General features: G+C 40.9%; 1 protein-coding gene across 4 annotated transcripts in view; it reads right to left on the bottom strand.

Moving 5' to 3' along the window:
- LOC148189804 (uncharacterized) overlaps window positions 1-22,457 on the bottom strand; it is a 111,522-nt gene that overhangs the window by 63,095 nt on the left and 25,970 nt on the right. For 2 of the 4 annotated variants that reach the window (XM_088077124.1, XM_088077125.1), the window contains exon 1: window positions 468-705. In XM_088077124.1, the coding sequence (XP_087933250.1) occupies window positions 468-485 (18 nt within the window). In that variant the 5' untranslated portion in view covers window positions 486-705. Of the gene's footprint in view, window positions 1-336; window positions 706-12,872; window positions 12,985-22,457 lie in introns of those variants that run through there. The other 2 variants (XM_088077126.1, XM_088077128.1) reach the window with 2 other exon arrangements.

The raw sequence follows: 22,457 nt of genomic DNA, 5'->3' as shown, positions 1-22,457 counted from the left end.
GGTTTTTGCTATGGGCAATGTGGGCGACCGCCCAGGGCGCAATCTATTTGGGGGCGCACGAGCACCCGCAAAATAAATAAATAAATAAATAAATAAATAAATAAAAATCGCAAGTTTTCTACCGCTCATTTCCACGTCACGTTAGTGGAGTAGGTGCGGGGCGCCCTGACTATCATGTAAACATTCTGCTGAGAGTCATGTCTACAGGTTGTGTGCGTCAGAAGAAAAGGCAGCAGGGAGACAGGAGGGCGATCAACTCACAACTGCAGAGGCTGTGAGCAGTTTGAGTTTAACTCTCAGAGGAAAAGCAAGGAGGGGGGTGAGGGATAGACTGACCTGTTATGATCCCAGCTGCTTCCAAATAAATTGTATTTCATTCATAAAATTAACATAGATACTTTTACATTTATTGCGCTATGTGAAAATGTAAAAACTGCCACAACTGTCGGGTTTTTACTGGAACTCACTTTAATGTCTGACCGCATTAAATCCTTCAAGCGTCTGCATAACTCTCAATACGCAATACAGAGCTTCCGCTCAGAACTACTTCCTGTTGCAGTCCTTTCAACATAAGAGCATGTTGGAATATGCTGAACATCACCACATGGGCGTTTGACGGAGGGAAAAGGTGATGATGTTAAATTGAGTCAAGGGTGTATCATGGACAAAAGACCAAAGAAACCATCAGATGTCCAGTTCAGAAAGAAAGGGAAAGAAGAGTAGTTTTGCCCAGGGCGCAAAACTACCCAGGACCGCCTCTGCTTGAATGTCATCATCAATGTAAAAGCTCCAAACACTATGAATTTTAGGAGCGGAACAAACTGTGGGTGTGGGAATTCATACATGAGAGTGACTGTGCCTTTCAATGCCCTAATTTAGTCTTTCAGACAGCATGAACAAGAACAGTTTGCTGAAGCAGAGGAAAGTCACGTTTGTCTCCTGCTGTATGGGTTTGAGCTCCTACTAAGTGTGTCTCTGTCTGACAACTTTCTGCAGTGTAACATGATCAGTGAATCAGTAACATTGCATCTCTACACTAATGCAAAGAGCTCTGTGTGAATCCATAACACACCTTCCACGTAAATCAACAGCCAGTCACAAGGGTAATTCCACCTGTTTAGGGTTTGTGTGTCATTGTGTGTGTGTATGTGTGTGTATCTGTGCTTGAGGTTTGAGTGTCACATACTACACATACACTATGCAAAGTTTAATGTGTTTTTGCATGTACAGCAGGTCACGCTCACCCTAATCCTCTTGTCAGTTATCCACAACATCCAAAGCCGCTCAAACCAGAACTTCCACTGAAGTACACAGCAGACGATCACCCAGTAGTGTTGGCTTGCACCAGGTGCAGCTTCACACATGCTTGGTGTTTTACTCCCCACTGCGCTTTCCACAATACAAGCATTCCTCCAATAACCATATTCTCATGCCAACACACTTTCCCCTGTTAATGTTTCATGGCTTGCAAATCTACTCGTAGGGTTCCAATGAGGCAGCTGCTTGGGGAATGGGACATGAAGACCTCTGTCCAAGGACAACGTGTCTCAGTTGGCCATTGCACATAAGCACAGTGGCCTCCAAAGTCTAAATGTAGACCACCATGATGCAGCCCCAGAGAGTTTCCAGTGTTAAAACATGTCTGGGAGCAAACTGAGACACTTGAGTCTATGTGCTCAGGTTAACTTAAGGGCCAGCAGGTTGTCTACATGCTAACGTTACAAAGCTCACAGTACAATCATGCCTCCTGATCCTTATCTGAGCAACAGTGGTGCAGACCTGCTCTAAGAAGCTTTACTGTGCTCCGCTCCACGAGCAAAAGCTTTTTAAAGATTGACTTCTTTGTGAAGGGGAAAAGCTCTGAAGCTCAAAGAAGCAGCGCTGGCTCGGTGTTTTATTACATTGTGTTCCTTGAACGGCCCTAGCGCTTGAAAACAACTTTCCAGCTGAGCAATCCTAGCATTAACAAGTCGTTCATCTTTGATGAGCTCCATATGCAAAAAAAAACAGCAGGGGGAAAAAAAGAGCTTGTGATCAGAGAAATAAAATCATATGTATATTCTGTCACGCCTCACATCCTGTGGAGCGCTGCAAAATGTGGTGTGCTTGAAGGAAAACAAATAGCATGTCCCGGTACAAGGCTGTGTTTGTTTCTGCTGCTTTCATTGGAATCACATAAGCAAATGTGAACCTTGAAAATGAACGTGCAGCTAAAAACTGCTTTCGGGTGATTTATTTCTTTTATGGCAGATTGCAGGAATACTTTGTCTTATCTTCAGGAAGTCTTCCAGCCTGCTGCAGGGACATGTCAGGAGCCAAGATCTCTCTTGCTCACAAGTCATGTTGTTCCCTGCAGCTATATTCATAACCTTGGGTGGTCACTTTACATTTTCTTATGCCTTCTTTCCACTCCCAGTGTTTCAAACATTGCAACATGGTGACGATGAGCGGTGGTTTTTATCTCAGTTTGACGAGCCCTGTTGTGTCTTTGTCTCAACCAGAACGCCCCCCTTTTCCCACACATTCACACACATACAGTCTGCACAGAAGACAAACACATTCATGTCATACTGTATCTGCAAGATAAAAAGCCTCCCAAGGCCCAACCCCACCCAGATTTTCACAGTTGACAGTCAAGTTCTGGGTCAGTTGAGATGGCGGGAGCTCACATCCGTCTTGCCTTTTGACACACGTCACAAATGAAAAACGGGACAAACGAGATTTCCACATAAAGGATTAGAGGGCTCATCTACGATTTCTGAAGCGGCTCGCAGCCCTGGGTTCACCAGAGTACACAGACACAGAGATACACACATGAACACATTTGGCTCGCACAAGAAAAAGCTTTCTGTAACGATTTAATTTGCTGTATTTTCCACGGTTCTCACCAGCACCTATTCTGTGTCAGATCATATTATTGCTTTCCACCATTCAAACAACTACACTACACACTGCACTACACATACAGTGCGGACTCTTGCAGAGTGTGTTTGCCAAGCCACTGTAGCAGAGCCCAGGTCACAACAGCTCTGCTCAGTTCAGATCAGCCATGTTAAAAGAACATCAGCACCCTGTGGTGAAGTTTATGCTTTGGTGGTGTATACTATGTGCCAGTGAAAGGGGAACCGGGGATAGAGTCATCAGGATTGTGGGATGACCCAGGGTTCATGGTGTGCCCCCCCTGCTGCTCACTCCTTTCATCAAGCAGCCCAGTTGTTAGTTTAGCTCAGACCCTTCTCAGCAGGCCTTGGCACACGGGAGAGCCCGTGGCCAAAGAGGATTTGGTCAAAGGAGGAGAGAAAGCCTGCTCATGCTCAGCAGCAGCTTTTCCAACATCAAGCACCACCTACTCTTAATCATGCGTTACCCCCAAAATCCTCCCTGCAAAACCGGCATGGCCAGACCAAGCTGAGAAAAGGTCTAGTCTAAATATATCCTCAGAAATAAAGAAACAAACTCTCAATGATGCACCATCACACCTTTCACAAGTGTGTACCCAACAAAGTTAGCAACATCAATCACGTTTCCGTAGAGACGTCTTGAATGTTATTACAGCATTTATCTTTTAGTGGTGCAGTGGCACATCACAGGCGAGGAGATAATGACACGCTTTATTGAAATGGAGACGAATGCACCCACTCCTCACCATGGGTGGTCTAGTCAGGAGCGTTGCATGGTGAAGAGCCCCACAGGCAATTAGCATGCAACCCAGACTGAACATCTCTGGTTTATGCATTACACACAGCTGGGCTCAAGTCATCTCTCAAGTACAACATACTACAGCATGCGTGCATGTTTTTGAGCAAGATTGGCAGCATAGGTTTGTGAGTGCGCATGTGAGGTTAGAAGTGGTAAATCTAAAATCAAACTGTTTATAGCAGCGAGTCTCAACCAGCAGAATCAGGGGGCTCTGCCAGCCGGCCTCAACTGGTAGACAACACCAAACACAGGTAGACAGAAACTAATTAGGATTGCCCACATCAAGCCGTACATGTCATATTTGATGTTTATTTTACTTTCTTGTCAAGTTCTTGTCAGTTCATGCCTTTTTGGAAAATATTTCTTAAATCAGTTTAACATTTAAAGAGGCACTCCAACAACTTAGTATTCCACTTGAATTAAATTGGAGGACTTGCAAGATAGATCAAAACAAGACTGAAAGCCCAGACACACCAAACTAACACCACAGAAGTTTCAGCAACGAAAGTTCCCTGCTGCGTTGCCTCACGTCACCTGTGTCTAGGCCAAAAAGTTGCACATGAACACACCACACAGACAAATCAATTGCCAACAAGCAAATATGTTCTCTACCTGCGTGGAAGGAAATACCTCTCCATGCAAGCAGATGGCGGTCGTCTGTAATTGTCATACAAAAAGGGAAACTGGAAGGTAGCCAGTTAGCACATTAACAAGACAATCCAATGCTGAGAACAAGCATATTTAACCTGAGGGAGTGCACAATAACACAAACTATCACAAAATACGTCTGCTAAAGAGCTCAACGGCTAAAGACAATCTTACCTAATATCTATAATTTGTTTCAATCTCACTCCTTCTTGACTTGAGCCCTTTTTTTTCATTTCTCATACACCTTTGTCTTCACGTGCGCTGAGCTGAACAGCCAATCAGAGTGATTTCATTCACCTACAGGCTCCATCTGCTATGCTGATTCAACATGCTGAACTGGCTGGAAAAAGGCTGACTAGCACCAACAGTGCAGTACACACCTCAGCAATTATGGGGACAGACCCTCACTGATAGCTCAACATTGACCATCAGCCGACTGTTGGCTAGGTGTGTCAGGGTCCTAAGAGTCTACAGCCATGCTAGCACAGCAGCGCTTCAAGCTTACTGCTAACATCAACATGCTAACATTCTCACAATGACAATGCTAACATGCTGATTTTAAGCAGATTTAATTTCTTACCATATTCATGATCTTATCTTAATGTCTTAGCATGCTAACATTTCCTAATTAGCACATAACACAAAGTACAGCTGAGACCATATTGGACCATTTAAATTTGGCTTAATTCTGACACTCGATAAAAGGTATGCTTTGCATGAATTGTCTTTTACTGTTTGTAAACAAAACATTCAAACTTGCCCCCTCCTCCCTACACTTTGGCACCTACCTGTCCAGCAGAAACACACACACACACACACACACACACACACACACACACACACACACACACACACACACACACACACACACACACACTTCTAAAGGGTCATAAATGATGATTAAGAAGGATTACTTTATGGCATTGTTTATAGGAAAATTCTGCATTTAAGGGATCACCAAAGTTATTACAATGCATCCCGGGGGAAACATGAATGTCTGTACAAAATATTTATGGCAATCCATCCAATAGACGTTGAGATATTTTAGTCTGGACCAAAGTGGTGAACCGCTAGTGTGGCTACAAAGAATGCCCAGAGAATCCAGTCTGAAATTACCAAAGTGTTGTACTTGACTCGACAAAGCTCCTCTAGAGCCACAGAAGGAATTATACAACTATTTCCACAGGCTGTGTAGTACGACCTGTCACTCACCATTGACTTTGACATGTAAAATCTGTTGAGCACCCCTTTGAACATGAGGTATGATTTGAGGCCAATAACAGAAATTGTTAGACTGTTCTATTTTTCCTCAAGATTTCTGTCAAGATATCAGGGTGAGATCAATGAATTCTACCATCTCCCTGTGTGTCATAGTGCAATACCGCCAATGGGCAAGTTAAAATGCAGCTTGACGGATGGAAAAAGCACAGTAGTCTGAAACTTAAACTGTCTCAAAGTGTGCACGTTTAATTTACCATCTAAAAAAAGTCAACCATAGCCAGTGGGAAGGTAAATCCAAAATAAGATCTCATTTTTGTGTGGATGATATCTTATAGGTGTAACTGATTCAACAAAGGATTTAGTTTCATACTTCTTATGTTCCAAAATAAGAAAAAAGACCCTCCTTTTGTCCCACCCTGACCCTAATGATACAAAGTAAGATATTTTTACTTAAAAATAAGCTGTCAGGATATCAGAAATTTGTCTCAGTGATCAAATTCAGGTGTTACTTGCTGCACAGTCTTGATGGTTCAGCCAAAAAAAATATAATCCACAAAGGGAACTCCCTGTGACTTCTAACCCCAGTTGACACAGACACAGAAAGAAAAACTGTAGATAAACAGCAGCAAAATATCAGAGGAAAAATGACCTACACAATTGCCTGTGAAAGTATAAATCCCAGGTAGTAGCTTTGTGTGTGTGGCCATCCTGTTGGGAGATACCACATCATTCATCATCTCATTAAAGAGGCTTATAGGAAGGAAGAAAAATGGATGGTTGGACAAACTCCCTCCAGAGTCATCATTATTGGATGGAAATGCCAAGTGGGTGGGACAATGTGAGCACACACTCATCGTCATTGGCAGACTGCAGCGGCTGCTGGTGACGGCAGCTGATCTCGAGGATTGTGCACGGTCAGGTGTGGCAGTCAGTCAAAGTCTTGGCTCCCACTCAGCAAGTTGGCAAGCCGCCCTGAAACGCTCACCCAAAGCCACAAGAGATACCTGCAATTTGTCACCCCTATAAAGTAACATTCTCCAACTAAATTGTCATTTTGAGGCAGAGGAGTTTGTGCTCCTACAGGGAACGACACATAACACCGAATCTGTGTTTTTTACAAAGCATTGTATTATCAAGAACCTCCCCTATCCACCCCCATCTCTACAAACTCGTAGGCTGGTGTTTTTGTAGCAGTTGGCAGAGACAGAGGAAGGTTTTAAAGAAGACATGTAATCTTTCCTGGCTGCGAAGCTTTCATACTAGTCAGTGTAAAGACGGGCAGGAAAAGCCCAGAGGCCAGTACATCAATTCTTTGTTTGACGACTGGTTTGGCAGATTGCCAGGGTTTGATTTCTCACACCATGCATGCCACAGCACACCTCAGGCTTAGTACACAGAGACACAGATGGAAAGATTGACGAATGAATTAAGGTATTGAAATTTCACTCTGTTCCTTTTACAAATGTTGATCTTTTTGTCAGTTTCGACAATAAAGATATCATGTAATCCGACTCTTCACACTGTGTTTAAGTTAAGTTCTTTTGAATGCATTATTTGCGCATATTTTTAGTGTTTACTATATGTTAAGTCAAAATGACAAATCATCTCAGTTATGTTACCACAGTACATACTGGGTTGAGTTTTTCAAGTTTCAGAATATTATTGTCAGGAATGATAACAGGATGTGCTACTATTGAGTGAAAGAAAAACAATTTATGCATCATAACTCAAAATATCTAGTTGTACACTGCATTTAACTCTAATTTATTAAATCATGCCATATCTTACTTTAAATTCATATGCAAGTCAATAAGTAAGACTAAAGGCCTTTGGGGAAAAAAAACCATTATGCACGGAAACCTTGCACACTGAGTCCAATGTGTTTTATTGCTCTGTTTGTTGCAAAAATTGGCACTATAAGAAAAAATGAAAAGACACGTGTCCTCATTTGCTTCTCCCCACTGAAGTCTTATATCTGTCTATCATCCATTTGGCACTGCAGCTGCATGAAGGGGCTGAGATGTCCTCCTCTTTGTCTCCACACTGTCACTGTCTCTGTCTGTGTTTTGTCCTTAACTTCCTCCTTGTCATCATCATCATCCTGACTATTACTACAGTAGTGAGCCATCTGAGTTATGTTATTACACTGTGCAAAACCGTTCTTCTCTCACGAAGCCACATTTTTGTTGTGATTATTAGTCAAAAAACAAAATAAACAAAAAACAAGGGCTTTTGACTGATGCGAAAAAAAAACCTCAGAAAATTGAACTTTTTCCCAAAACTTTATTGATGGACAATCTTTCAGACTCACTGTGCAAACTTGATTAACACAACATGAGATCATATGTATTTTTAAGTAATGTGTGATAATTCTGAACAAAAAAATGGACTCAGTGTGCAAAAGGCTAAGACCTATCACAAGTAGTTTGATACTCCGTTTCTACTCAAATTAGTGCAGGCTTTTTTAAACATGAGAAAACCCACAGAAATAGGCCATAAACCCCTTTCTCATTACCAATAGAGCAGAGTTGTGTATACGGCTCTGCAGCAGACAAATGTGCCTCACTGTTTTTTTACTGCCATATTAAGTTCAACATCATGGACAAGCCAGAAAACAGGTTTTTAAACAGTAAAAAGCAGCATGTAGGCCAGAGAAAATGTTAGGCTAGGTATTTCTTTTTATATATCTCTACTAAGTCTCTCTTCTAAACTCAGACCAACTTGGATAGATGTCTGAGCACTGCTTGGATGGAGATGGACAGTGTTTTGTAGCAGCACGTCATTGCATCTTACCTGTAAAGGGGCCACAATAAGGAGGTTGGGCTGTTGTATTTCTATCACTGCTGATCGGAGCCGGAGCCGATAAATACCTGTGACTAATGCAGTCTTTTTACACTGGCATGAATGCTGATTCTAACCTTTACCATAACATTCAAAAGCCATATGTTAGCAGCTGTTAATGGCTTTTCTAATGCAGTGGGAAAATGGGCTTTACTATCAAACAAACTGCAGCTAGGAACAGTATCCACAGGCTGATGAGCACTGATCAATGCACTATCTGGCTTGCGAACAAATCCAGCAAAGCCCCCAAGCGGTCTCTTCTGCATGCGTTGGTGTAAGGGCAGCAGTTAGACATTAACAGGAAGTGTCAAGGGAAGCGAGTATGTACGAGAGCTTGTATCAGCAGCAATCGAGTGTAGTCAGGTCGAGATGAGTACACGCCTTTGTAGTATTGAAAGATCTGAGCACTAGGCACATAAAGCTACGGCAAGCCCAGAGGGGAAAAACACCGGTCAATCATTTGTCTCCCACACTGATTAAAGCAAGCATTGTAAGACAGTACTAAAGTGAGTTTGTGATTCTGCGTTGGTGGGGTTGTGTAGATTCATGAAGTCTTGTTTGAGTGACATAACCAACAGATAAAATGGAAGTCTTGTCAGGCACATCCCATCATCAATTACTTTAACTTTTGTTGCAACAATTATAAAGCAAAAAATAGAAAACTCACATTGCAAAAAAAAAAAAATGCATAGATAATGTGTCTCAGTTTGTAAACACTACTTTTCAATATTATTAGATCATGCATTATGCAGAAATTGTTGAGGATCCAGACAAGTGGACAACCAGCTATACAGCTCATGTTCTAAACAAAGGTGTCAAAAAGGAAAAAAACATTAAACATTTAGCAACAAAAGAATAATATAATGGAATCCAAAAGAGAGTATGCACTGAAGTACTTGAGCATGCCAAGAACAATTAGTGCAAAAAGGATTAGATCAGGATCTGCAGCATCATGCACTGCAGTGAATAAAGCCACTAGAGGTTTTTATTAGAAAGGAGGGCAGGGTGTTTGGTGAAACTTTGCCCAAATCAGAATAAATAAGATATTTTTGCCCTATTGTCCTGGACTTTTGCAATCATCAGCCTGCACTAGTTTGCACAGGGGTATCAGTTACAATTCTGTCACTGTGAGTGAGGTTACACGTGTTGTCATTCATCTCCATGAGTGCTACCTCACACATCTGTCACAAAACATGCAGATGCATGGAGTAGTAAGACTATTCAGTGGTGTTAAGTTATATATGACATACCCTCAGCCAATGGATATTCCCCTAAGGGCATCTTTTTCCTTACAGCTTATGTTTCACTTGGCCTATAGTTTTACATGTCCTCTATACGGGTAACATACTGCAGAGTGTTATGCATGCTTTTGTAAAATGCACCTTGCTTTATGCTGTTTTTCATAGCGGTGGTGTCCTACTGTCTTGTAAATGTGCATTTGTCAGAGAGCACAGATCCTGCAGGACGTCCTTCTTGGTGTCAGCTGGATTTTGCATAATCAACATTTACACAACTAATGATCTGGTTTACACTTACCATCAGTCTATTTAACACATAAGAACCCTCTGCTGTCTACTGCATTGTGCCAGAAGGCCAGCATTTCAATGGGAACAGTCATGTGCACTGTGTAACTACAATGGACATCTTTCTAATACTAGGCAAACAGCCGTGTCATGGTCTACACTGTCACACCAAAACACACAGGGACTAGTCAGTTCAAATATACAGTAAGTACATAGGTGGACTGTGGCAATGCTGACAATGCAGGAATTGTTTTAGCTGTGTACCTATTTGCTAAGCCTCCACTCCACAGCTTTTTGATGTGCTGGAGGATCTGGGCCTTTCTCTCTTCTTCCCATCACAGGGGCAGGTCAAACAGCTACTACACCAGAGGGGGTTTTGGAATATAGGAGGCCGATCCAATTTTAAATGAGCTCTTAGAGAGTCTGGTGTCTCCTTTAATGGAGATTATTTCACACTGAAGTACCGGGATGTTCAGGAGAGCATTTGCCTGACACTGACAATGGGTTCTTTCAATTCAAGTAAGTGAAAAGGACCTCCGCCAAGGCATATAGTGCAGCCTTCGATGAACTTAATATATGTAAAGCGCAACCAAAATGTGCTCACAAAACTATTAGAGTTGTGTCAAAATGTGTGAATGTTTTGTCACTTCTAAGCTCTACTACCGTCTACAAGGCCAAAGCCCTATGTAACGATGTTAACGCAGGTGAAAAATCATTTAAGTATCAATTCTATGATTTGGACCCACTCCAAAATTTAAGGATTTCTTTCTTGCCCAATGCAACACCCTTCAACCACTTTTAATGGGGCCAGTAGTTTTCCCATAATCCTGCAGACAAACAGACAAACATACTGAACCGAAAAAACATAACCTCCTTGGCGGAGGGAATACTTCATCCTCACTTTTCTCCTGAATTCAACCAGGGAGGTTACAATGAAAGTCATATTGTGGTACAACACATGCACAGTAAAATCTGCATTTACTGAAAGGCTCAGTAACTGGCACACTATCACAGAACATGGAGAGGATTGATTCGTTTCAATCTTGGCCTTGGGTCAGATCTAGAAAGACATGGGTGAGAATTACAATTTTGAAAATATCGAAGGGATCCTTAAAAGACAAAAAACAAATGTTAACATTCAATTGTACATCGGTCGCCATCCATTCTAGCATTCTCAAAAAGTTCTGTCAGGTCCAGTACAACCAAGGAGGCTAAAAAGAGCGAACCTACAGAGCACCTGAGCAGACACCACCCCAAATTTATTTCTAGCGCCGTCTGCTGTAGCCCTCAAACATCACATCTCCAGGTACATTGCACATGTGACATACGCCATAGCTCCAATTGGAACAAAGAACATGTCCCAACCTCCTTTGAATAGCACTGTCTTTCAACTAAGAACTCTAAAACAAGTATCACCATTGAACATGTACCAGCCTTTTAAATATGTGAGGGAGGAAATGAGATGCAAACAAAGAAGTGGAATCCAAAGGAGGAACCATGTAGAAGTGTTGAGCAGATGACAAACTTTGTTCAGTGATTGTTTTTTTTATCTGATGTGACAGTAAGTGGAGCAGCTGGGCTGCTGTGGAAACATCATTAAAGTGGAAACAGACATGTTTTTTGCTTTAACTTTTCATTAAGAAGTAAATGTTGACTGCATTATGTAATGGCTATACAATCACCATCTGTGTTTAGAATGGTTCCCCATAAGCCTCGCTTTCATTGTGCAATTCTATCTGCTATCGAGTACAATCTCCCAGGAAAATGAAGGCTCCATTCACGGCAGAAAGGAAGTGGATTAACCACTGTGCAACCCAAACTGGAAGAGGATTGCACTTTTTTTTCTCGATTTGGTAGCTATCTCCAGTGATCAAAGAGTGTCAATGTAAGTTCTTTGCAGTTACTATCCCCAGTAGCAAAAAAAAACAGATGGCATCATTCATATTAATAGCATTAAGGTTTGCTTGCCTAATGAAATGGAGCAATTGATAACAATAATAGTTTTTCCTGCTGACAATTTAAAATATTTGCTTGAAAGGGCACTTTCAAGCCAAGTGCCTTCCCACAACAGGAAGATTATTCCAGAATGTTCTTGTTGAATTTCTTGTAATCAGTTTTAAGTTTGTGGTCACTTTTTAAGAGAAAAGATGCTAAAATGTAAAACTGAAGCCTTGCAACCTCGTAGCTGAATCAAAATGATGTGTCAGAAGCGGGCACAGGAATTATTGCCACAAAGCATTTTGGATAAGCCAAACAGGGAAACCATGATATCCAATCCCTCCCTTAACATATCAATATGTGCTGCTCAGTGTATCTAAGATTCTGAAACAGTGCATTGTCAAACAGTAGCATATGTACCCAGCAAACCTCGCTTTGATTAGGAAAGGTTAAGAAAACACATATTAGTACTCAGCGAACAGGAGATACGCAGATGTACAGTATGCAGGAGATGTGTGCACAGGTGAAAACACATAACTGCTGCTGATTGAGTTTGAAGTGTTTACTCATTGTGATGGCTTAAGGTTGCTTTAGATGTGGCTGACTAAAACAAGTAATGACATTCATTTGGTATTGATATCAGAGCTAATGATATTTTTAGGAAACAAAGTCATATTAAACATAACGTGACCACATGTGTGTTTATCATACATAAAAGGTGCAGGTTAATTATGTTTCCAAATTATGCACCACTGTTTGGTTCTTCCAAGACTGGACATTTCACATTGGCAAACATGGATTTTTTGATTTTAGAGCTATTAAAAATTAGATGTTGATTAAAACATACTTCAGTCGAATAGTTACTCAAACTTCAAGAAACTTTGAATCTCTGCCTTCTTTATCAGTATGGAATATTTTTGGAAAAGTCATAGGCCTTGAAACATGTATATTGCTTTAACCCCAGCAGGTACATTGTGGCACTTGTGCAATGGAAAGACTCACAGTATGAGAAGAACCAGATGATGATTGGCAGGGCCCTCTGCAGAGCAGACTGGCCGGCCGACTGGCTGACGGGCATGCTGGCCAACTGCTTTGGGGTTTTCCTCATCTGCAGCTGGAAAGGAGAGAGATATAGGGGTGAGTGAAGAAATGGAGAGAGACAGAGAAAGAGCACAAGTGAGTGAGGAGAGAGAGGGAGAGTAGGAGAGAGGCGGACAGAGCACGGTGCCAGCAATTTGCTCTGGTGTTGCCTTGGGATCTTTAACACATCCATACACTTGCCGTGTCCCCCACTTTCCTATTTTCTTGCCAGCCTGACCAAGTCAAGGCTCACAGTGGAGGGTTAAGACAACCGAACTCTGTTGGTGCACCTTTTTTATTACATTAGCTTACTCAGCTGTCAGAGGAAATCAAAGTTAACACCTCTGGAAAGCAACTCTTGACAAGGTCAGCCTTATGGCCAGTATAGTGGGTTTTTTTAAACAGTTCAGATACACCTGATTCTACACTGACTATTTTATACTTGAGAAATAGTCAGTTAAAGTGGTCAATTTGATTATCTTATACATACACCTATAATATTTTAGTATTGTTTTGTAAGTGTGACATTTGTCCAAAAACAATCTGCTTAATAACTTCCTAATTGGCGCCAATTTCAGTCCATCGAATGGGATCAGTGCATCCCATAAATCAATGTTCAGTTACATCACTATACTGCCCAGACCTACTCATTAACTTCTGTCCATCTGCTCTACTGTATTCAATATGAATATTTCACCCCCCAATTGCTCGTTAGTATGTCAACTACCATGTTTTACATTGAATTCAGAAAGAGAACCCTTCCCTTTACCATGGAGGCATGCAAGAAAAACAAAAGCTCATTTTACACTGCCTGTTCAGGGTGGGAATGTTGCGCTTTTTTCCCCGCCTTTATTCTGTATTGAAGGTATAATTACGGAGTGAGGGGATAGAGTTGTTCCACCTTTAAGCCAGCAGCGGAGGTAGTGATCAAAACAACTGTCTGTATAAAAAGTGTGAACCGGGACAGGTGTGACGTTTTGATGATTTGTTATGTGTGCGACCCACCACTGGGACATTTAAGAAGCACCTGGCAGCAGTTAGCATCTAATTCAAAAAAGAAGAACATCATCTGAAAACATCAACAAATTGGGCAGACAATGAAGTCCAGGAGCTCCTTACTCTCTGGGCAGAGGATAAGATCAGCAGCCATATAACAGGAAATGACATTTTACAGGGCACACTAGTTTCCGATGCTGTTGTTCTACACATCAAGCCTCTTTTGTTTCCAGAACACTGGCCTGCTATCTGAAATCACACACTGAGGTACCATTATGCTGGCATTGTTAAATTCTATATAATAAAGCAAAGACAGCATAATGAAGGGGCTTCATGGCTACAGTTTTACTGCTTTATTTCTGTGTAAAAGGGGCTACAAAAGTTTTCTTTAAAGTATTCCTTTACTTCTTGCAAGTTAATTGTGATGCTGTATGCCACTGAGTTCTTGGACCTTCCTGCCCAAGTCCTTTCTTGCTTAGTCCCTTTAGTTCCATTGGCAACAACATGTTTAAAGATTAGTCTGGTTACATTCACAAAAAGTTCTTGCACTTAATGCCCTTCTCAACGTGCCTATGGCCTTGACCTGGAAACACCCTGTCTGTAACCTGGTGAACTCAATCCATTTATGCCTTACCCATCCCCCAACACACCCACCCACACTCAGACCGCAGCTGTCCAATCTGCCTCTGGGGTCAAAGGGAACATCCTAATGCTCATCCCACTTAAGGCTGGCACCTGTTGGCACTGTCTTAGCCTGGCCCTCATAAAGACAACAGAGAATTCAATAAAGCAGGCTTAGAGCCACGAGGCCTGACGGTGCCTCTGTTCACCATACACTTTTCTTCCTCCGCACTTCCATGAAGCTGTAAAGTGGATCTGAAGCAAAAATGTGGTATGTCATTTGAAGACTGCGGACATCTGGGAAACAGCAGACAGTTTATATAAAAAGATGACAATGATGAAAGCGCCAACAGCAAATGAATGAGCTATGGTGGCTCTGTGAGGCTGAAAGCTGCTGCAGGGACCATCCGTGCTTGGACTTGTTATGCAGCAGAAAAGGTTGTTAGGAATTTGGAGAGCAACTTGTCTTCCTGTGTTTAAAATAATCTGATTCTGTCTTTAGGGCTTGATTGGAAGATCATACATTGCAAATATAAAACCATAAATTTATCCCCCTGCCTGTCTTTGTAGATCTGATTTCAAAGTACAGATAAGTTGTCAACAATTGACTTCACAGGTTTTTTTTATCAGAACATGGAGTATACACTGTAGAAATATAGCAACCTGCCAGGCGGCCAGCTTTCGCCCACTGAACCTGTTTTTGCCAGATTGTGATGGCTCACTTCCTCATATCGTGGTCTTATTCTTAGATTAATGTGCACTCAGCTGTCCAAGAGTCTAATTAGAGGGCAGATAGATCTCACTGTCAAGCTGACACATTGAGGCTGGAAGAAAATTGGTCTGATTGTGACTTTCACAATGTGTGAGTCAATGCTCTGATCCTCTCCTTCATTAGAGCAAATCCCTGCCACAAAGACCAATGAAGAAGAGATTTACTTTCGTCTGGGAGGTCCGCCTAAAAAAAGTCTAATGTGCCTGTGTGCATGCATATGCGCATTGTATCCCTGATGTAACTTGAAATGTTTCCAGGCGTTTTTTTCCTCCCCTTCCGCTGTGTTTCTACATCACCTCTTCTCGCTGTCACTCACACCCCGCCGCTTGACTTATAATTAACTGCAGTTGTTAATGGGCTCAAGAGGAATTTAGATTGTAAGCTGATCCTACAATTAGGGCTTGTTGACTTTGCATAAAAGTTGGGGGCTGCCATCCCCAGGGGCACGGGGCAAAAGAAGGGCGTCTTTGAGGGGCTGAGCTGTTGGAGGGGGAAATGGGGTTTAAAACACACACAGAGGAAGTATTTCCAACAGTCTTTCCCTGAATCCTTTGGGGTCACACAGGACATCAGGTTAACCTCTGGAAACTTAGATGACACCCCATGGACCAGCGATTCTCAAATGTGCATTCTCCAGAGGCTAACCATGCAGAATTATTTAAAAGAGGAAATGGATGTGAAAGAACTTGGATATTTTTATCAAGTCATCCATGTTTTAATTATCAGTGGGGAATGCTTTAAGTTTTACTGTTACTGTTTACAAAAAAGCAGATAATGTGGGTTTAAATATTTAAACAACTGAAAAATAAATCAAAATGTTATGCTCAGTATCCTGGAACTGCACTCAGCCCAAGACTTTAATTGAATTAAATATGTATGAATCATTAGACTAATCTCAGTTAAATGTTTCATAATTTATTCAGTGATAAGAATCAACATTTTTTTTTCTTTTTTATCTCAGCATGAAATTGTAGTCTGTGTCTGTTTCACTACATTTTTTTGAAGATCCCCAAATACAGTGTATCTAAGTGGTGAAAATAGTAGTAGTAATAGTAATAGAAATAGTAATAGTAATAGTACAGTATTTTGAGCTCATTTTTCCTTTTCAGCTTGTTCTGTAAAATGACATTTGGTGCTCAAATGCCACACCTGGATCCCTGCATTGGTACTTGACTTAATGATTGCACTGTCAAACACTATTTACACTTTAATTATGAAACAAATGTATCATTTATTATTTGGCATGGTTTTTGTTGAGGCACTTCATGAGTAAGTCTCAGTCAGACAGAGAAGAAGTAATCTATAACCTAAAGAGAAAAAGGCTGCACATTAACACTGTGTCACTTTAGTGGAATTTGGATCCTGTGTAGATTTAATCAAGAGAAGCTTGAATCTGAAACAGCGTCCGCCGTTTTGCTATGGTTTCCACGCTGACTGAAACAGTGTGCACAAGGTTGTTGTTGTTGTTTGGTGGGTGTGTCCAAGGTGTTACCCAATCAGCAGTAAAGGTGTGAAATAAACCATGCCATATTAAAAAGGCAGTGCACAAATTAAGTTTTTTGTCCACTGCAGTTTGTTGTATGCAATAACTGAAGACAATAGAAGACATTTTTTTCTAATAGAATAAGCCACCTTCTCATCTTTCATATTTGCAATGTTTGTGTAACAGAACAGGGTGTTCAACGTACTGCAGTTTATGTTCAAAGAAGAGTTCTGCTGCGTTTTGTCAGGGCTGAACGCAGCCCAAGTCAAACAAATGTGATGCTTTTTTTCATCCTTTCAGTGGTCACATATTTAGTCACATGAACCACCAATCCAGCTGTTACAAATGACGAAAAATGTGAAATATGAGAGCAATGTTTTCCCGTTAATTTGGAGAGATATAAAAAAAAAAAAACAATTTGTTACAGCATTTCTTTACATAGTGTTCAACTATTTTCATGGGAAATATATCTATGTATTTCATCCAACATTGAGTCTTACACTTTGTTAAACATAAAACAAGCGTGAAAAAAAAGGACCATGAAGTTTAAATGATGTTACATAGTCTCTAATACAAATCAACTTTTATTTATAAAATAAGCTCTTAAGTCTGTATTTAAAGGGGAGTTCTTACATATCAAAGTTTGTTGGTGCAGACGTGAAAACAGCTGTATAAACTGTGTAAAGCATTTCGTGGCTCCAAAGGGAGCTGCGTGAAGCCTGATAGATTGCCTCAAGTTATGTCACTTGAGTCAGTGTTGGTTGGGACTGAAGACCAGAAGTTTGAAAATAAAAAAGCTCTTGGGGTGTGGAGTTAGATAAAAGAGCTCAGCAGACCGCTGTAGCTCGCTCCTCATATCTGCTCGAGGCTAGCAGCTCGAGGCTACATTAGCTACAACTAGCTTAGCACCCACGAATCACTGACCAAACTGTCAGCATATGAGCTGCATTATTGTTAATGTAGGCACCCAGTTTTGACAAGTTATAAATAAGACCATATCACTAGTTCTGCTGCGGAGATTTGCATCTTTTACTTAACCGCTGTGAACCTTACAATGTTAATGTTAAATGTGTGCTCTTTTAAGTTTAAGTTTAAGTTTAAGTTTAAACATGGTTATTATAAATACATTTTTAAAAGTTCCAGTATTTTTTTAATAGTCAAATATTGTGTTTGTTGATTCATGGAGACCATTATTGGATCCTCAAACAGTGCTGTGGCTTTTTTCCGAAAAACAAGCTCTTTAATTGCCTCTTTCCTTTGACTGGATGCTGCGAGTCATGACAAGTCTATTTTTACCTCCTCCCCGCTGCTTGACAGGGAAAGTGATTCAGCAACACAGAGTGAACATGCTGTAAAATAAGAAACTAAATGATCAAAACGTCTCCGGGCGCATGTCAACAAAGTTTCCAGCAAGAGATAATTCACTGTGTCTAGGACTCAGCGCTGAAAGGAATTGCATACATCACCGATTGCAGTTACTTAAGCCCCAGTCGCCTGGGACTAGTATCACCTGGAGACCTTTAGTAATTTATAATAATTGCATTAGGTTTGTCGGTGATTGTGATCTTAATCCTGTGCAAAGCTTTCATGCCTGTAATTTGTCAAATAAAAATTACGCCGCAAACAACCTATTTGGGGATTTGTGGTTATTTTGTTTTTTTCTTTTTTATTTATGTATTTATGCCAGTTTTTTCTGTCTGTTTTCCAGTCAAGCCATACGGAGGCTTGGATGACAATTATTAAATTTAAAATTTAAATTTAAAAATTAAAAATTTTCACAGTCTTAAGGGTGAAAATTCAGGAAGCTCATCTCACTCTACAGCATAGAGAGCCACTCGCAGAATGAACAGATCACTCAAATCCATCAGAAAAGCAAAATCACAAAAGACAATGAGATGGATGACACTGCACTGCAGGAAACACACACGCCACATGGGAGATCATTTCTAAATCCTGAGGTCCCCTGGTAGCACTAGTCTTGTGCAAGGAGGACTTTTGATTGTAACTCTGAAAATTATTGTATAAATGATAATAACAATATACTGCTATCTTCTTTGCTTTGGAAAATAGTCACTTGTGCCCTCAAGAATATATATAATGTGCTTATACACTGTTGGCTACTGTATCAGCTGCTACTTACTATTGGCATTAGTCTTAAAAAAAAGAAGTTCATATCAGTCCCTTCTTAACAGAGACAGTGTCTATTGAGTTTTGAAAACTAAGATACCTTAAAGTGAAATTCTCTTTCTGTCTTTCAGGCCTCCAGGGGAGGTCAAAGGTCAGGGTCAGCCAGACAACAACAGCCCTGAGGCTGGTTGTGCATCTGTGTTGTCACACAATTCAGATAGATTACTGTGGTGTTGTTTCATGACTGTATTGACCTTGACAGAATTACTCATCTCTGCCTTGTGCCTCCTTTTCCCCTTCTCTGCCCCTTTCACTCTTCCACAAATTAGTCTTCAGAAACACGTCTCACTTGTCAGATAGTAAAAAAATAAAATTTTCCATTATTGCTGAGACTTTTTTTTTTTATTTTAAATGGACCTGGATGATTCACTGAGTATTAAAAAACACTGAAGAAATTATCCAGCCCATGGTTTGTGTGTTTTTTTGTTTGTTTGCACACTTAGTTTGATGGCTACAACTGTGAACACACACACACACACACACACACACACACACACACACACACACACACACAGCAGGCTCACTTTACGTCAAGTGATCAGTAAGCGTGAGAGAGAGAGAGATAGATTGGCAGTGAGTCAGCATAAGAGTGGGACTCTAAATCAAACTCTCAGGACACACGCTGACATTTAAAGTCAAATCCCAACATTCTCAAATACTGCCCCAACAGACTGTAAATCAGTACTCAAAGCCAGCTCAGACGGGTGCAGAGACGCACCGCTGGTGGATATAAATCAATACCAATAAGTTGTACAGTTGGATCAAAAGAGTTTTTGAGCACCTGTTGAAGTTCAATTGGTATGCTGCAGCTCAGGCAGTTAAATTCTTCACTACTGTTTAAATTCAGACAGCAGCAAGTTCATCTGGTTCGTTGTGTTCGTTAATCTGTTCCCTGGTCTGTTAGTGTTTGTTTTGGCAGTGTTGTCATACATGGATAAGATGCACTGTCCCGTCTGCTCTTCTTGCCCTGTAATTTTGTTGCACAATAACTTTTTACAAAAACACTATTTTACAAAATGGTATTTTAAGAAATAATCAAAACATGTGCAAGATATATTCCAAGTCTGAGCAAATCCTCTGGTATAGTTCAGCCTATTTTAAGTGTTGGTCAGAAGATTTCGGTGATAAGCACACCTTCACAAGAGAGTGAAATCACTCGCAGTGCTTTGGTGGAATGAAACCCTGCAGGTTGTCAGCTCTCCATAGCACATGTTTATCCTTGCAGAGCAGTCACAAGACCTGATGACTCCCAGTGTTCTGCCATTACCTGTGCAGATCACCACTGTACTTAAACGGTTGGCAACAGACATTTCAAGTTGATGGCTTTCTTTGGTTTCTTCGAAATATAAACCTGAATGGATGCAGGCAAAAAATTAAAGATGCATTAGACCTTATTATATTTTCCAGAGCTTCAGGGTTTGTGCTCCTCCCAATTAATTCAGCTTCTGTGTGCTGCTTGGGGTGTCAGGCTTTTCTGAATGCAAGCAATAAAATTACTCTCTCAGAAGTTTAATTCAAATTTGAGGTATTCTTTGAGACTGTACTCTAAAGGGAAACTTGGGTCTATTTTTGCAGTGTCTGCCATTATTTCTATCTATAATAACAACACTGTATGGACTTAAAGTAATTGCTGAGATCTGGGAACATAGCAACATCACTACAACAAAGTCTGATTGGGAAAAAAAACAACAACAGTCAGATGTCAAAAGTTCAGACAAATGATCTCTATATTTAAGACTAATAGTAAGGAGACCCAAATCTTGGTCATTGCACAGAAAAACGGTGATTGGATAACCACCATTAAGCTTAACTAATGCCAAATTTCCACTGCACGTTACAACTCAGCTCGGCTCGGCTCGATTTGAATGGATTTGATTCGACTCGACTCAACTCAATTTTGGTACCACATAATTTTTTCAATTTTGTTTTTTAACTGCATATGGTACCCCCTCAGTTTTGGCAGGATTCTTAGTTGAAAACAAAACTGCTGTAACATTATCTTCAATGTGACGTAAACACAGTGTGTGTTCTCTCACTGGATCATTTCATGGGTAACCAAACAGAGCAAAGGTAAGTGGGGTTTTTACCGCACATTGACAGCCGCATCATCGCTCCATCCAACAATAACTATATTTTCTCTACACATGTGATACAGAGGAACAAAACAGAGTTGCACGTCAAAATTTTAAGAACACAAAAGAATAGGCTGGCATGTTTATAGTCTCCAAAACAGCGGGTTTGTGCATTGACCAATCAACAGACTACAGTGTTTCTAGCTCCACTTTTTGGTATTGGATCAGTGCGCTGGGTACGTCATGAGGGTTGGCGGACAAACTGGATTGAAGGGAACCATTCCTTTGGTACCATCCACAACTTTCTGACAACTGAATGTGTTCTAATGTGTGAAAACTGAACTGAACTGAATCGAACTGCATGGTGGAAATGAGGTTTTAGACAGTGTTTTCAACAAATATGTTTTAAACTTTTATCCTCTTCTGAAATTATATTTTCCTTGCACAATTTTGAGGAGAATTCAAAGAAAATTTAAGTGGTTTTCAGTGTTTCTCAAATGGGAAACAACTGCTTCAATGTAGCAGTGACTCGATTTTCCAGGCAGTTTTTGTGACTGATATATTCTATGATACGATCCGAACTTCACTAATTGCCTCATATTTCTTTGAAAACACACCATCAGGCCTATTTCACAGCGAACACAAACTCATCAGCATGCAGAGCTAAAGTCCATGTCATGCTGATTCCAGTATTTTGTGCAGCCCCTTGTATCGCTTAGGGATGTTTAGCTTTACCATGTGTACGGAAGACAGATGATCAGTTATTGCAGCCCTTATATCATATCTCCCAGAGAGACACATGTTTACAGGACAGCAAATCGAGCTCTAATGAAGTCATCGCCAAGAGAAATGCTGGGATAGGCCCGCAGCGAGCGTTTGTGTCCGATGCCAAGTGCTGCTGTACAGTGATAAACGACTGCAGCCGAATTTTGCTAATGATCATTTTGGAAAAGCAAATAGATGTATCCAGCATCAATATTTCTTAATTACCATCGTTTCCTGTGGAATTCTCTGTTGACGAAAACAGGGCGAAACAATCAATCAGGCGAGAGAGAGAACGAGGGATTCTGGGAAGCGGGAAAGTAAACCTCAAAGGATGGATTTCATCATTCGCAATGGATTTTCACCTTTTTTGTCTAAGAGTGTGCGCGTACATGTCTGAGAACAGTAAAGGGAGTGACACCCACATTAAAGACGGAGAGTGTGTGTGGGGGCAACCAAGAGAAAAACATTGTGACTTTCTCTGCCCTCTAAATCCCCTGTAGACTACATGCCAGTGGCTACATGCTGCTCAGAGTGGTTTAATGCCCTGTCAGCTGTGGCGGTGGGAGAGAACACACACACAGACACACACATAAACACGCACACACAGAATG

The sequence above is a fragment of the Plectropomus leopardus genome, chromosome 4, assembly GCF_026936395.1.
Source record: "Plectropomus leopardus strain MGB_pleo_1.0 chromosome 4, ASM2693639v1, whole genome shotgun sequence".
Classification (NCBI taxonomy): domain Eukaryota; kingdom Metazoa; phylum Chordata; class Actinopteri; order Perciformes; family Serranidae; genus Plectropomus; species Plectropomus leopardus.
This window is presented reverse-complemented; position numbering and strand designations above follow the sequence as displayed.